This window comes from Diplotaxodon limnothrissa, linkage group LG8 (genome assembly GCF_057381915.1).
Source record: "Diplotaxodon limnothrissa isolate DT_005_m linkage group LG8, D_limnothrissa_male_GT1.1, whole genome shotgun sequence".
Lineage (NCBI taxonomy): Eukaryota > Metazoa > Chordata > Actinopteri > Cichliformes > Cichlidae > Diplotaxodon > Diplotaxodon limnothrissa.
Window position 1 is genome coordinate 25,691,834 of NC_140603.1, and position 16,166 is coordinate 25,707,999.

The following is a 16,166-nucleotide window of genomic DNA, read 5'->3' on the forward strand; positions in this document are numbered from 1 at the left end:
TACACTATGAACAAGTTGCGTTAGACTTTATATGCATGTGTCATGTTTTATGCCTTTACAGTTCAGCAGGCTGAGTAACTCTTGTGGGTTTAAGACATTAAGAGTTGTTATAGCATTAGAAATGCAGGTGAATCTAGTTAACATCTGAAATACCAATGAAAATATGTACAGTGTTTTCTAATAATATTACTTCAGGGAAGCACAATGTAAAAAGTATTAGTGCTGTTTTTGTGCTATGGTGTGCTCAAAATCCTGATTGAAGCTTTTCAACCATTTCTTTGCAAATGATACGCTTACCGTTTTAAAACTACTCTTTTAAGAATTTTTGAAATGCAAAGAAGGATAGAAACTGTTCTATAGTTAGCTTACACAGCTGGATCAGGTAAGGCCTTTTTAAGTAATGGCTTTATTGTCACCACCTCAAAAGCCTGTGGTATGTAGCCAGTTAATAAAAATAAATTAATCATATTTCAAATTAATCATCTTTCAGCAGTCCTATAGGAATGGAGACTTAAAGGCACATTGTTGTTTAAGAAGAAGAAATGATTGATTAACTCAAAAAGATCGATAGGACAGAGTGGGTCCAAGTAAACCGCAGCAGCTATTAGGGTTGCTGTACTTAAGAAGCTTGCACTCCAGCCCACAAGCCCCCAAGCCCGGCTGCTGGTCTCTTCTGACTGCAGACTCTGATGAAGACTCTACTGAGGGTCCCCGGGCAGTTGATTCGTACACACTTCACCTCTTAAAATTGTTCTTTCTTCCTTCTAGGCAGCATATACAAGATGAATGTAGCTGATTTGCTGAGATTTTAGCTTTTTGAATTCGAACATTGCAAGTGAAAGTAAAACTGACGCTTATACAGTCATGAGTACACCCTGATTTAGTGTCCATCTGGACATTAAAGGTGACAAAAATTTACAAATAAATATCATATTGTCTTTAGTAAGTACAGATTCAGACCATAAACTCATCAGAAAAGTATTAACTGAGATCAGAGAGCATGGCAGTCTAGGGCTGTTTAACCAGACTTGACTAGACTTGAAAAAATAAGTCTACTTGTCTTAAAGTGCCAGATTTACCCCCTACTGGCCATTAGAAAGAAAATGGGTTTATGGCACTTTTGCATAGGTTTCACATTTTAGACTGAGAAGCTATGCCCCTATTTTATACATTATCTAAGTGTTTATCAGTTTTATTTGGATTTGGTTCCACTCGTGCTGACCTGTTGATTTCTCTGTTTGTAGACTGAAAATACTAAACAGTTTTGATTATTAGTTGAGACCCAGCCAAGCAGGGAGTGACTGATTGGTTTGATAATAGGCAGAAAAACTCCGGTTACCCCACACCTGTGTACTTGATGTTCAGCAATGTTGAGGCTTTTCAAAATGCTTTCACTCTCCCATTTTACATTACACTAAAATTACAATGAAAACTTTATTAGACTCACAATTGGTGCATTTAAAAGTGATTCTTCTTTTGATCTTTTGATCTTACTTATTCTTTATAATAACACTTATATAAACAAGTCATCATGCAATAATTTGTTTACTATTTACTGGTAAATTATGTGATAATTATATATATTTATAGGTTATGTTTCAAAAATCCTTTTTTGCTCATTTTTTGTATTTTGTTTTAGTTTCTGTCTCTATACTCTGATTTGTAATCTGTACCCAGCAGCCCCATCATCTATCTTTTGTGTTATTATAATATTCTTACAATATTGAAAAAATTAAACCTCTTTAAAAAGCTATTTGACAGGTAGATGTTGAGTTCTTTGATGACTCAGATGTTGAGTTCTTTAATTGTATTTCCTGATGCCAGCACTGAAAGCGTCACTAATTGGATGGAGAGCTCAAAATGGAAGTCAGGATGAAGTGTGGAATAAGCTTAAAGACTTTGATACAGGAAGCGGCTCCGTGTCAACAGACCCATGTGACTGACTCTACCTCAGCAAAGAAATCCGATTAGTAGTACTGACTCTCTTGGGACTTTGACCCCCTTCTGTACAGTAACATGGGTGAGATGTTGACTTACAGTCAGGGATATTGGACGCAAATCAGTGAGTAGTTATCACTATTTAATATTAACCAGTGTGATAAAATGAGATTAAAGTACAGTAGGAGCTCAAAAAAATCACATGTGTTATGTCTTTTCAATAACAAGAACAGCTACGTCAGGTTGAAGCTTTGCACAGCTATTTGGATTTAATTATAAATTGACAAAGAATATCCACAGGTGCATACAGAAATCCAGTGATGGAATTATCCATTACAGATTTCAGTTTTCTTTCTACTGTACATTTTATCCACAAAGGCTACAGGAATATCACAGCAATGCAACCAACTCTCATAAAAAACTGTGTGACTTTTCCTTGGATTTCTATGTGCTATGTTATTATGCAGCCGCCCTTGTCTCCCTTGTAAGGGTTCTTGTCATCGGGAACACCCTTAATCAGCGGATCATTCGGGGCCAGTCCCTCCACAAAAGCAATTGTGTCTGTACAGTTTGCATTCACCTGTTAATTATCGGAAAGATGAAAACAAAGAAGATCAGGGAAGTCGCACAAGTCATTTAAAATTAATCTTAATTAAATGTTTACAAAAGGCTTTGGTGGATAAAGTTAAAGCTAATTGTACTAAAAGAAGAGGCACTTACTGGTGTCCTAGGTGTGCTAACTTCCTTCTTCAACTGGTCTAGCTCCATTTTCAAGATTTCCTTATCTGACATATCCCGAGCCATCCTGGCTGTGAGAAGAAATTACAGATCAAAATATGTTAAATGTCACAACAGATTGAAAAAGTGTACTTTACTAACTATCGTAATGTCTTTAGATTTTTCTAATGGTCAAAGTTATGTTTAAATCCTCAATTTTAAAAAAAGATTTCAAAAAAAGAAACAGTGTCGTTACCTGTTGAATGGCGGGGTCCCCAACAGTCAGAGAAATGTGCTGGCCCCTAAGAGCTCATCAACTGTGTGCCTCACTGTAGTCCGATCGCTTCTGCTCACTGACTGATCTGTGCTGCCCCACTGCTCTTCATCCCAGCTGATCCCCGGTGCTGGCTTTTGGATGAGGTCGGCACAGGATTGGGCCTGATGTCACCAATCCCTCATGATGAGATTAAACAATCAGGAGCTGTGACCCCTAAACAGGAAGGAGGAAGGCAAGGGAACACAGATCCTTTCAATTTGTTGACGCCATGCTGGAGAAAGTGAGATATGGACATAGAAATGATAGAGTTGGGAACAGCAGATCCTTTGCAGAGGATATGCTCTGAGATACATGTGGTCTGTCCCCCAAAGAGGTTTTACCCAAAACTATTGTTTGTTTAAACTGATAGTTGTGATTTCAGGTAGTTGGGAATAACAATACAGTGCACAGAGTTGTGGTACCACAGACTCATTGCAGATATACTTAAGGTCGATCTTGCAAAATAGACCATGGTGGAATCTGTGAAGTTATTACAGAATCATTATTCAATACATATTCATGACAGACTCATTAGTTCAGTTTTAACTCGTTTGAGGAAAGTTATTGATTATGTTTACATCACTGCATGCTTTTCTGACATCAAAGTGATTTAAAACAAAATAGCAGGAATAAAAAGGCTTCTTATTGGTTTATCTATCATCTGTGCTTATCTGCATGATTCATAGAGAAATGTAGAGAGAAGAGAGATGTATAGAAAAAAGGGCAAAAAAACATACGCAGTACACACAAGTGCAAAGCAAAGACATGCTTTTGACAGAAGTACAGTTAGTGGCATCACTTGTTAGCTTTGCACAAAAATAGCTGTTAGAAATGTCCTTCAGAGAAAGTACAAGAAAAAAGTAATATGTTTTTTGTTCACTTATCTGCATTGCTTCAGTGAAGAATGTGTGGATATTTGCATATTTCTGTTATCATTAGTGTTAATTCAGTTAAAGTACTGACAATAGTTTTACTTTGGAAATAAGTTACAGAAGTGAAAATAAATACAAAGGTGGGTGAGATTGCTGATCATCATAAAACAATAAGGAAGGGTTTCTGATCTTGCTGTTTCTGTAGAATATGTTTTGGTGAGTAAAGCATTTTTGTTCAAATGTGGGTTTATTTTCAGCTTTGTATTGGCAGTACTTTATTAATTTATTAAAACAACACATTGAACATTAACTGAAAGCCATTCATTTCATTTAAAGTGATAGCATTTAGCTGCCGTCACTCAATCTGGAAGCATTAACATTTTCACCGCTTTGTTCCCATCACCTCCAACTGACATCTGACAGACATGGAAAGCTAATTGGCCTCCACTAAACCTTCAGTAGGACTCACACTAAGCCATTATCAGAATCTGGGTTAGTCTCATTTACTCAAGATTAACCTCACTGTGGATTAGCAGCAGAGCAGAAACACTCCTTTTCATTGTGAAGAGGCTTTTTCCCCACCTTGAGTTCATTTTTACTGCAAAACAGCTGTGCTAAATGTCATTTACAGGTATTTGTTATTGTCACTGGTGGCTTTGACAATTTATTTTATTGTTTTTTGAATATTTCTTTTGTTATGAACACTTGTTAATGAGCAGGACCGTCACTGGTGTGTTCATAGCATTTATATGGGATTGGAAGAGTTTTAACAAACTGCCAATTTATATTCCACAGTTACACAAAAAATACATGAATTATAAGTTGGAAATTAAGTATCAAGTTTAAAAAAAAAAAATTGTAATTGAATGAAACCAGAATCAAGTTTAAAGATATTTTAATTTTTGATTTTGGCTACCTTAGTACAATAAACAATCAAGAGTAAAAGCAAAAAATATTCAATTCAGTTTATTTATGTAGCACAATTTACAACAGCAGTTACCTCCTGGCACTTTATATTGTAAGCTACTGACCCTACAGTATTAGAGCAGTATTAGAGTATTAGAGCAAATGCTTTATTAGGATAATATGATACTATGAAGTCTTTAAGATGCAACAGGGCCTGATAAATTGACAATATAAATTACTGAGGCTTTTATCAGAGCCAAAGAGGTTATATAGAATATTTACTGTATTATATATAAATAAATATTTTAGTAAGACTCGCACTAAATATTTGCTTTTATATTTTGAATATAAAAAGTTAATATGTGTAAACTATACAACTATACAACATAAAACTTAATGCTTTTAAGCAACAGCGTTAATCTATTAAATACAAGCTTTTTGGGGGTGTATACAAATTCAGTTTTCAATAAAAAGAAAAGAAAAGAAAATATTTACAAATATTTTTGCATAGTTATTGTTAAGGGATACTAGATGACTTGACGTTAAGTCGCCTAATCTTTCTTGTTTTATTGAAGAAAAATTAATGAATGCCTTAATGAATTCACTAAAAATGAATCAATATTAAAAGACGATCTTTTTTAATTGGAGAAAGATATCCAAGCCTTTTCTATTTAGAGCAATGGAGGTCAACTATCATTTCCTCTCATGACCTCTAAACCTTTCTGTAATTACGAATCATTTCCTGCAGATGGAGCTGTCGAATAGCTTTTGTCCCGGCAGTGCAGTGATTGGGCCACACCGGTGGCCCAACCCACCTGTTTGTCACATCAGCCAATAGGAAGACAGGAAAAAAATATTTTCAAAATAATAGCTGAAAAATATGCTTTTAGTTCGACACGTGAACATATTGTTACCCGGAAGTTAATGATGTATCCGATACTGTATCGCTGGCGATTAGATGTGCAGCAGCAACGATGGCGGGTCCCAGTAGGAAGCAGATGTTGAGGTTTCTAAGCCAAGTGGGGGCGTTTATTTTGACCCGGTTTGGATTTTGGAACTGCTTCAGCATGCTGATGCTCTTTGCTGAACGAGCGGACTCGAAAAGGTAAATAAAGAAAGAACGAGAGAGCTAGCTCAAGTTAGCTGACGCGCTAACAACCTGCTACTTTAAGATCGAGTCAAACTTTGAGGGAAAAAATAGTCTAAATATTAAAACATGTTATTGGAGAAGTATTAGCTGAAAATTGTTATGGCTGAAAAGGTTGAGTTTAAAGGATAAAGTTACACGAAGCAACCTTTTTTCTTTTATCTTAAATGTGGGAATGTGCTTGCTAGCTAATGTGAGTTGAATTGCAGAAATTACTCCCATGCCGAAAGTTGATGGGCTGAAGAAGTGGTTTAAATTAAGAAGCCGTGTTATATTTGGCCTCGTCTGTAATTTTAGATAGGGTAGGCTGTAATTTTCTTTCTTGGTCGTCGTTTCAGTGTTGATACTGGGTGTGTATTTTTCAGTCTATGGTGGACAACCACACCCCTTTGAACCATCCTGTAATTACAGCTGCTTCACGGAAAATGTATAAATATAAGTGTAAATCTATAACGTAACACAAAATTTTATTCTGAGGCGGGGTAAAACTGACCCACTGACACGCTTTTAATTCCCAACAATCTACAGGAAGCCAGATATCCACATACCGTACCTGTATGTGGACATGGGCGCTGCGGTGATCTGTGCCAGCTTCATGTCATTTGGGGTGAAGAGACGGTGGTTTGCTTTGGCTGCTGCCGTACAGCTTGCCATCAGTACTTACGCATCATACGTTGGAGAGCAGGTGTATTATGGGGAATGGCTTAAGGTGAGTGACGTCCTTTGATAGAAAAGTCAGTTCTGTTCACAGATATAAGTTAAATTGTCAGCTAAACAGATTAACTTTGATTTTAGTGTTATTTAGTGAATATGCTACCTGAGCTAAAAAGAAAAAAAGACAGCTTTTTGTTATATTTATATTGTTAACTAAAAGTAGAACAGCAATAACTAATAAGTGTTTAAATAAGCAATCTCTAACAAACACTGAGTGGATAAAAATAGTTCAGAAGATTGGTGAAATGGAACAGTTTGGTTTGAAAAGGAATAAATTAGTCTGTGATAGAGAATACTTGAAAACCCAAATTTTTCTTTTTTGTTATGACTGTATCATTGTCTCTTTCTGTGGAGAGACTGGAGACGGGATTCTGCTGGTTCTCCCACTTTCTGAAGAATCCTGTCTATGAATAAAACCTATGAGGACCCTCTGAATAATCTTTTGGCTGCTCCCTATAGTATTTGCCATAGCAGATCTTCTGCGTCACCATTGCCTGCCAGATTTTATTTAATGTAATATCTGACACCAGTCTGAAGTGATAATATATAACATGCATGGTGTGAACATGCAGTAATGTGTTCTTCGAGATGTTTATTTTTGGGTTGTCTTTTTGCACTACACATGAACTCTAATACTTTTGAGCACATATTTGTTTATGTCTGATACTCATTGAATGTAATAAATTTCATTTTTTGACCACTGATGGAGGTTAAACTTCTACTAAATCAAACAATGGCCCGGATCAGTCTTTGAGCTATTAATCAAAAGTGGATCTGTGTCACACATGGCGGTGAAATTGGATCTGGGCCACCACTACAAGTCAGAGTAGATTGCTTTATCAGAGCAACTGTGGTAGGAACTTGCCTCAGATTGTGACAGCTTGAATCTTTTTCACTACAGGTGCGAATGTACTCCAGAGCGCTGGCCATTATTGGAGGCTTTCTGATTCTGGCCAGCGGCGCAGGGGAAGTATACAGACAGAAACCTCGCAGCAGATCCCTGCAGTCTACTGGACAAGTTTTTCTGGGAGTCTATCTCATTTGCATGGTAAGACACATTTCACTTCTATAGATTTTAGAGCTAGTTGGGCTATAGTCCACTTTGGGGAGATTAGGAATCTCCAGGTCTTGCTCACAAGTATGGGAGAGTGTAGCAGGAGATTGACACATGGAGTGTGTTCAGTGAGGGAGAGGCTGAGTGTGAAAGCAAAGCAGTTTATTTAGCAATCTACTTTCCTTTCCTTACCTTACCTGTTCATGAGCTGTGGGTAGTGACTAAAGAAATAAGATTGTGGATACAAGCAGTGGAAATGAGCTCTTTCTGAAAGGTGTCTTGACTTGTTCATGAGACACTACGAGGAGACATCAGTGTCTCTAAGGCGATGAGTTGATGTCGTTCAGGTTTTTGACTAGGATATCTTCTAGGTGAGGTGTTTTGGGCATGTCCTACTAGGAGGAGACCCCAGGGCAGACCTAAGACACACTGGAGAGATAATGTCTCTTAGCTTGTTAGGGAAATCTTGGTGTCCTCCCAGGAGAGCTGAAGGAGTTGGCTGGGAGAAGCAAGTGTGGGAATCTTGGCTTAGACAGCTGCCACAACGACCCAGACCTAGATTGTTAAGTGTGAGGTTTTGTTATTTTCACTCAATGCCATTGTGAACTAAATAGGTTTTAAATATAAGATGTTCCTTATTTTCCCTAGTGTCTTTATAAACTAAGTGTATATCTTTTTAGTCCTGCTTATACAAAACTGTGCGTACTGGTCATTTTTGAATTGATCTGTTTTATTAAATTAGATTCAGAGTCTGACCAGAATTCTTTCTGTGATCAAATAACATGAAATTAGCTACTTGTAATTAATTTCTACAAACCAGATAATCATTTATATGAAATAATAATAATATTCCATAAATTTCTGAGTAACATTTTATTGATCAGACCTTGTTTTTAGTTCAAATACTGCAGTGCTATTTTCTCCCCACTAGGTTTACTCCCTCCAGCACAGCAAAGAGGACAGGCAGGTCTATCTGAACCACATCGTTGGGGGAGAGGTCACTCTGATGCTGCTGGAGGTGGTGTTTGGCATCCTGGCTCTGGCCTTCCTCTCCGGCTGCTACATCCGCCTGGCCGCTCAGATCCTGGCCACCATCCTTCCTCTTATTATCTTGCTCATCGATGGTAACATTGGTTACTGGCACCACACTCGGAAGGTGGAGTTCTGGAACCAGATGAAGCTGATAGGTCATAATGTGGGCATCTTCGCCGCTGTACTGATCCTAGCCACTGATGGCTGAACAGTCACACACTCAGACAGCTTTTACAGACCAAGGTGTGTGCACCAGAGGAAGATGTCGTTGGCCTTTTCATCGTGGCCCAACTCTGTACTCAAAGCTGCCGTCACTCGATGACGCCTCAGGATTAAAAACAGTCACTGCTGAGACGGTCGGATGTAAGCGGCGTCGATTATCCAGTTTGTAACTTTGCTTTTGCAAGGAAAAAGAAAAAACACAACCTTGCTTTTTAAATGTTAATAATTTATTTGGATTTATGTTTACATTTTTGTTTCTGATATGCTCTGAAGCTTGACAGGGAGTGTTATTACTACAAGCCTACTGGGAACTTTTAAAAGAGGTCTTAATGATTTCAATCACTATTTACAGTGGATGGTTTAAATACGTGATTTTAAAAAAGGGAAAAATTGCTGGGTGACAAATTAAAGGAAAAAGCCATCATGAAGCAACAGCTTGATTGGGGTTTTAGAGAGGGATGAAAGTGCACGGCTGCAAAGGAACAACACAAACAAATAGTTTTATGTCCATTACCTTGTTTTTGTAATTGTTAGAAGCCATGTTTGTAACAGAATTTAAATTTGACTTAATTCCAAAGTCCTTCTTGACCTGAAGAAAAGTTGAGATGCATTATCCTAGGTGGTTCTTATCTTAGTTGTCAACAAAAGCATCATTTTAGATAAATTCTTCCACAACCAGCAGTACTGTGCAAAATACCACACAGCAGTGAGACCAATCCGAGAAAAGGCCAAAATGATAACTGAAAGTATAATTTGATTAATTGCCAATCTGTGCTTAGCAACATGCTGAGCCAGAACAGCTTCAGTCCAGCTGTCTCTGTAATAAACAGCTTTAACCTAAGAGATTATTCACTAATTTTGTGATTTGGTTTTTGCAGAGCGCCAACTTAAAACATCAGCTCTCCTGTACGTACATACATACAGCTGTCTTTCTTAACCACCAACCAGAGGTTGGAACTGGATCCTGTCATAGCTGACTTTGGGTGAGAGCGAGGGGCGGGGTATGCCACTCACACCTGCAGCCAATTTAGAACTCCTATAAAAAGTTTAATTAACTCCCACCCCTCACTGTAGGGGAAGGGTCAAAGGTTCAGGTTTTTCCTTTAATTTGTTGCACGTCTTATGTGATATTGCTTTTGAAGTGGAATGACTATGCTGGCCTATTGGGAATAAACACCATGTTTAAAGCAGTCTTTCAATGGGTAGTCCTGTCTGACATCATAGATGGTGTAAAAGGTGGGCTTGGCAATGTGATTTCTCCCGCTGGCTTTAAAGCTTCCAGATACGCGTTTTTACCTTCACCATTGTGTTATTAGAAGCAGCAGGTCTGACTATGAAACAGCACTCTCATTGTTTAATGGGTTGTCAATCATAAGCCTTAACAAATAAGTGTACTCATTATTCTCCTTCCGAAATTTACAAACTCAATTGGCTTCACTTTTTAGACCCAGTCCGTCTTTTATATGTCTACAGCTGTAATACTTTTTAACTGCTTACATTTTATATGAAATAACTGTTTCGTTACATGGGTATTCAAGTCACTTCATTTTACTGAAAGTTGCAGTTTGTTTTCTATGATGTGCCCAATTTGGCTCAACATTCAGTTAACAAGGAAGAAAGGCTGAATGTAACAGATCCTTCATGTCCAAGACTGTGCAGTGTGTTTAGGAGGCATAATTACCAGGATGAGTGATTAAATATGCATAAAGCCTTTTTGGAGGATTTATATTTAATGTGTGGCTTGTGTCAGTGTCTAAACCAACATGTAGTTCAACACAAAGAAAACACCTGAATGTGTTTTTATACTTAGCTAAAGAAGATTCACCTTTGAGCTTCCATTTATTCCATTAATGACTTCAATAATTTTTTTTAGTCATATGTTGGTTTTATGTTTTTACTAATCTCACTGAATCACTTCCAACCTGCCAGACTGGTCAGTCTGTTTTGTTTTGTTTTGTGGTTTGCTATGAACTTTTGCAATAGGTTTGGCCACCATTGCTAAAATAAAGATTTCTTCATACAATATTTCATATTCCATCAACAATAAAACCAGTGTAATATGACCATAGTGTCACATCCCATATGGAACATGTTACATGTTTTAGCTCATTTAAAAAAGGTCAATGACAAAAAGGATAGATCAGGTACTGGAGACCAACCAGTTTTCAAAGGGGTTGAGATGTGGCTGTGTCGTAAGACCAGTAAAGGGAATTTCAAAAATGTTCGGAGGTAGCCTGATGTTGAATGAGTCCTACACGCACCGGAATAGTGCTACTACATGAGCCATTTCCACTTTGATTTCTCTCCTTTTTCCTACAGTGCCTGCTTCATAAGTATAAAAAGCTTTAAAGAGCATTGAAACAGAATAGAATGTGATAATTTGTACTTGTCTGCTGCTCAGCATCCAGAATCAGGTCACATATTAGTCCTAGAGTTCCTGTAAATGAGTAAAAAGTATCACTTTTCTTGTCCCTGGGACTCTGCTTCACTTGAGGCTTGTTTGTTCTTACGGTTGCGCTCCGCTTTTACCAGAGCACCAATCACAGCGAGCATCACGGTGATGGTGATGACGAGCACTGAGGCAGTCTCAGCTATACACAGCTGGCTGTCCATCGAAGCCAGGAGACTTCCGGCTAGCTGAGCGGGAGCGTGACAGATGATGTCCTTGTAGTCCTCTACGTGCAGATGTCGCACATGGTTGATCTTGCCGAAGATGCGCTGCAGCTCGCAGTCACAGATCCAGGGGTTGAGGGACATCTGAAGGTAGGTGCTGGTTGTCTGGAGCTTCAGGAAGGTCTTGAACCTTATGTGCTCTAGCTGGTTTCCCTTGAGACCTAGCAGAGAGAGCCTTCGCAAGGGAGCCAGAGATTCGGCCTCAATCTTTGAGATGTTGTTGTAGTTGAGCAGCAGGACCTCCAAGGTTTGCTGCCTGTTCAGCTGGCCATCTTTAAGAACATTCAGCCTGTTTCCCTCCATGTTGAGGAAGCTCAGTCGAGACAGGCTGCTCAAAGCCTTGATGTCCAGTCCTCGGATGTGGTTGTAACTGAGGTCCAGTTTCCTCAAGCTGCCACAGTCTTCCAGTGATTTGGAGTCTAAGTGCTGCAGCAGGTTGTTGCTCAGCCGGAGCTCCTGGAGGGAGTATAGGCCCTGAGAGAAGTCCTGAGGGAGCCACCGCAGCCGGTTAAAACTCAAATCCAACTTCTCCAGAAACTGCAGGGATGACAGAGACTAAAATGGAAAAAGAAATTAGAAACAACACGTTACTCAAATCAGCTGAGTTTGAATTGTGGTTTAACTTAAAACGTGGTCAGTTATCGGGTGTGTTTTCACAGCAACTTTTAAATATATATTGCATCTCATCTCAGGAAACCGGTTCCAGAGGGAAATTTAAGGGTTTTTTTCCGCCAAGCTAAAATCCCAAACAAAGCTGTGCAGACTTTTTTTTTTTTTTGTCTCTGTTTAATTGAAATATTTTATTTTTGAATTGATTGGAGAAATAGAAATTTTAACTCTTCCCTTTAAATAATCTTCTAGAGTTAACCCATGTTTCTGAACTGGTGGTTTGTTTTATATTTCATGCATCCTTGTATAAGAAAATAACCGGGTGTGGATATGAAAAGTTAGTGAGGTCATCAAACCACATCTTTACTGATATGAACTGATGTATCAAAACTCGTCATGAAGGGAACACGAGAGGTCAAATGTTGTCTTTATGAGGGGGGGGAAGAGTTAAATATTATATAGTAGTGAAGCTGTTGACTTACTGGTCAACCCTCACCTATGGTCGTGAGCTCTGGTTTTGGATACAAGCGGCAGAAATGAGCTTCCTCCAAAGAGTAGCTGGGCTCTCCCTTAGATATAGGGTGAGGAGCTCTGTTATTTGAGAGGGCTTCGTAGCAGAGCTGCTTTTCCTCCACATCGAAAATAGCCAGATGAGGTGGTCTGACTAGGATGCCTCTTGGACACCTCCTAGGTGAGGTATTCTGGGAACGTCCTACTGGGAGGAGGCCTTGGGGCAGACTAGGACTTGCTGGAGAGAGTCCCAGCAAGTCCTAGTCTTGCTGGGACTTGCTGTCTCTTGGCTAGCTTGGGAACGTCTTGTTGTCCTACCAGAAGAGCTGGAGGCGGTAAGTGAGGTAAGGGAAGTCTGAGTTTCTCTGCTTAGACTGCTGCCCCCGAAACCAGATGAGCAGCAAAAATGGATGGATGTGCTAAAGTCAAGGTTATCTTTGGGCATTGGCTGCTTTTTCACGCATCCGTGTCCTTTTATCATTTTTGGAAGTATGTTTGTTTGTTAAGACACTTAACACTGACTTATTAATTATTAAACATTAAAAAAAATGCATCAAGGGAGTTCAAGTTGAAAGAGTGTTGTGTCTACACATCGACAATTTAGCAAAGAACCATTTTTTAAACAATATCTTTTGGCACTTTGGTATTTGCAGCCTGGTGACAAAAACACATTTGCTCCCCTTTCTTTTGTTGAGACTATGAAAAATGTTAAAATTTACACAGTTTGAAAGACATGAAATTGTATTTTGCACCAACATGGTGATTTCCAAAGACCAATTAGTTCTTTAAAACTTGGCATGGTGTGCAAAATGAGGAAAATGGACAAGTGGAGGCAAAAAGAATAAGTAGATGGTGTGACAGTCATCTCCTTTAAAAAAAAAAACAACCAGTAAAAAAGTCCAGCAATGACCTGGCACAGGAAATTGGTGATTCATCAGTTCCTTCAGCCTCATTAAAAATGATCTCAGTGGAAGATTGGACGTCAAGAAGCCATTCTTAAGGAAGGGAAATGGAGGAAAGGTTGAGGTATGCCAAAACACACAAGAGCTGGACTGAAAATCAAGGACAACAGCTCTTACGGACTGACAAATCCAAGTTTTAATTTTTTTGGTTTAAATTGTCATCAATATGTATGGAGGTGGCGGCACGGTGGTTAGCACTGTTGCCTCACAGCAGTTAAGGGAGTCTTTCTGTGTGGAGTTTGCGTGGGTTCTCCCCGGGTATTTCGGCTTCCTCCCACAAGCCAAAGACATGCACTTTGTGGGGATAGGTTAATTGAAAAACATCTAAATTGCCCGTAGGTGTGAATGCGGGAGTGAATGTGAGTGCGAATGGTTGTCTGCGACAGACTGGCGACCTGTCCAGGGTGTACCGCGCCTCTCGCCCTATGACAGCCGGGATAGGCTCCAGCGCCCCCCCGCGACCCTGAAAAGAATAAGGCTGTCTACATCCATTTGTAAAAAACAGCGAAGGCTCTTTCCTGGTTTGCATTGTAGCCAGTGGAGGTTAGAGATGAAAAGTAAAATACCATCATACTGTGCAATATAATCTAGGAAGTGTCTTAAATTTTTAGCATGACATTGATCCCAAACACACTGCCAGTGCAAGCATAGAGAAAGTTTAGGTGGTGCAGAAGATTAAAAGCTGGTCCTACCAAATCTTGACTTTCAAGTTTGTTAGAATTGTACAAACTCTGTTTACCTTATTTACTGCATTTCCATGTATGTGTGCACACTCGAATAAAGTGCACTCGTTTCCCATCTTCCTAGCAACATATTAAGAAACGAATTTCAGCTCGTGAATTTTGCACAGTACTGCATATACTAATGCCCCACTGAAAATCTAAGCAAGTTTCTTGTAGATAACACATTTGTTAGGTTACTTGCTGATTCTAACTTGGCTGTATGTTAATGTGAGTGAACGGTTTTTTTTTTTCTTCATTTCCTTGTGGTAGCGTAGACTTGGCCAGGATATACTCTGCCTCTCATCTCATCGGGTTTAATACGTGATAACTCAGATAAGCTCCAGCTGCCCTGTGCAACCCTGAACTAGATAAACCATTCAGGATTGAAAGGATGGATTTTAGTTCGCAGAAATAAAATATAGAGCTTTTGTCAGTTTGGTTAAATTTGCTTTGCTGGTTGTCCTGGAAAAATGTCTGCATTTGTTTATCGAGCTCAGGACATCTGCATGACTGTGTGCCGTCCGCATTGTAATATCAGTTCTAAACCTCTTAAATATGCCTCTGACAAAATCCACCCACAATCTAAATTTATAATAACCCCCTAAGACCTCAACTAAGACTACAAACTGACACTAAATACTGACTTTGAAAGAGAACTTCAATAACCAGTTCATGTTAAAATATTAATTAGAAAATTGCAGTACTCCTTTTTAAGTGTGGTTATTTCTTTGATGTAAGAATCTAAAGACTTCTACAGCTGCACTAAAATATCAAACACAGAAAACACACAATAACCAGCTCTTACTGACGTACCTGTGGGTGCAGAATATGGATGCTGTTGTTGGACATGAGGAGGATCTTGAGTGACCACAGTCCTATGAAAGACCTGGTGTGCACCTCTGTCACCTTGTTCGCACTTAGATCCAGCAGCCAGGTGCCGTGGGAGATGCTGGATGGGACCCGGGTCAACCCACGAGACCTGCAGTCCACCAGGTCTGAAGATTCATAGCACAAGCAGGGGCTGGGGCACAGTTTAAAGCCCAGCACGGCATTCAGGAGGAGAGGGAGCAGGAACATCGCGGCCAGCATAGTGCAGCCAAAGCCAGGCATCTTGCTGGAATCTGAGTGACCTCACTCCTGCTGAAAGGCATGGTTACCCTCTTGTAGTCCCCCCGAGAAATACATGTAGAAACCCAGAGAATTTGTTGCAAGGGCACGATAACGCTGTCATTTCAACAAATTCTCCATGAGCAAACATCGAACGGTTCCCGATTAGAGAGGGATTAATGGCTTAAACAGATGATCACATAACCACCACATCAGGGCAGGAAACTTGGTCCATTTTGGATCCTTTCCTAAAGTAAGGATTTACATCTGCTCTTCTATATGGATATATTAAGCTCTTTTTCATCATAGAACTCCCATATCCCTGTGATTTCAGCAACATGTTACATAAGATTGTATGAGTTTTTATAATCTCTATTATGGTAAAGGTAGCACTGGTAGTAATGTAATGGAAAAGCCTCTTTAAAAGTAAATCTTCAGTACAGCATTCAGCATCAGGACCATTATATTGGAAGCACCGAGGATCAGTCAGCAAAAACAATTCAATATTTAAAGACTGCCCCAAAGAAATTAAAAATTGACTATTACGTATAATGTTATTTTTTAAAAAATACACCTTTCTATAAAAAAAATAAAATAAAATCGACTTCACCTTTGGGAGCATTTTTCACACTTTTCTGACATTTTGGAGTTGAAATAATTCATTA

The 16,166-nt window shown here is 39.0% G+C and overlaps 3 protein-coding genes across 4 annotated transcripts; 1 reads left to right on the forward strand and 2 right to left on the reverse strand.

The window, feature by feature from the left end:
- Positions 1-2,389: 2,389 nt before the first annotated feature.
- gngt2b (guanine nucleotide binding protein (G protein), gamma transducing activity polypeptide 2b) lies at positions 2,390-2,742 on the reverse strand. 2 transcript variants are annotated; one of them, XM_085360978.1, is made up of 2 exons: positions 2,659-2,742; positions 2,390-2,518 (listed from the first exon to the last, which is right to left on the reverse strand). In XM_085360978.1, exons 1-2 carry the CDS (start codon positions 2,740-2,742, stop codon positions 2,390-2,392), a joined length of 213 nt encoding a protein of 70 aa, XP_085217104.1. The 2 variants fall into 2 exon arrangements, with proteins under 2 accessions (XP_085217104.1, XP_085217105.1); XM_085360979.1 differs by having other exon boundaries at positions 2,390-2,499; positions 2,640-2,742.
- Positions 2,743-5,700: 2,958 nt separating this feature from the next.
- On the forward strand, positions 5,701-10,595 carry tmem101 (transmembrane protein 101). Its single transcript, XM_085360980.1, has 4 exons — positions 5,701-5,854; positions 6,425-6,605; positions 7,512-7,658; positions 8,596-10,595. Exons 1-4 carry the CDS (start codon positions 5,724-5,726, stop codon positions 8,902-8,904), a joined length of 768 nt encoding a protein of 255 aa, XP_085217106.1. The 5' UTR covers positions 5,701-5,723; the 3' UTR covers positions 8,905-10,595.
- Positions 10,596-11,375: 780 nt separating this feature from the next.
- LOC146627008 (uncharacterized) lies at positions 11,376-15,504 on the reverse strand. The gene is made up of 2 exons (XM_085360981.1): positions 15,208-15,504; positions 11,376-12,146 (listed from the first exon to the last, which is right to left on the reverse strand). Exons 1-2 carry the CDS (start codon positions 15,502-15,504, stop codon positions 11,376-11,378), a joined length of 1,068 nt encoding a protein of 355 aa, XP_085217107.1.
- Positions 15,505-16,166: the final 662 nt, after the last annotated feature.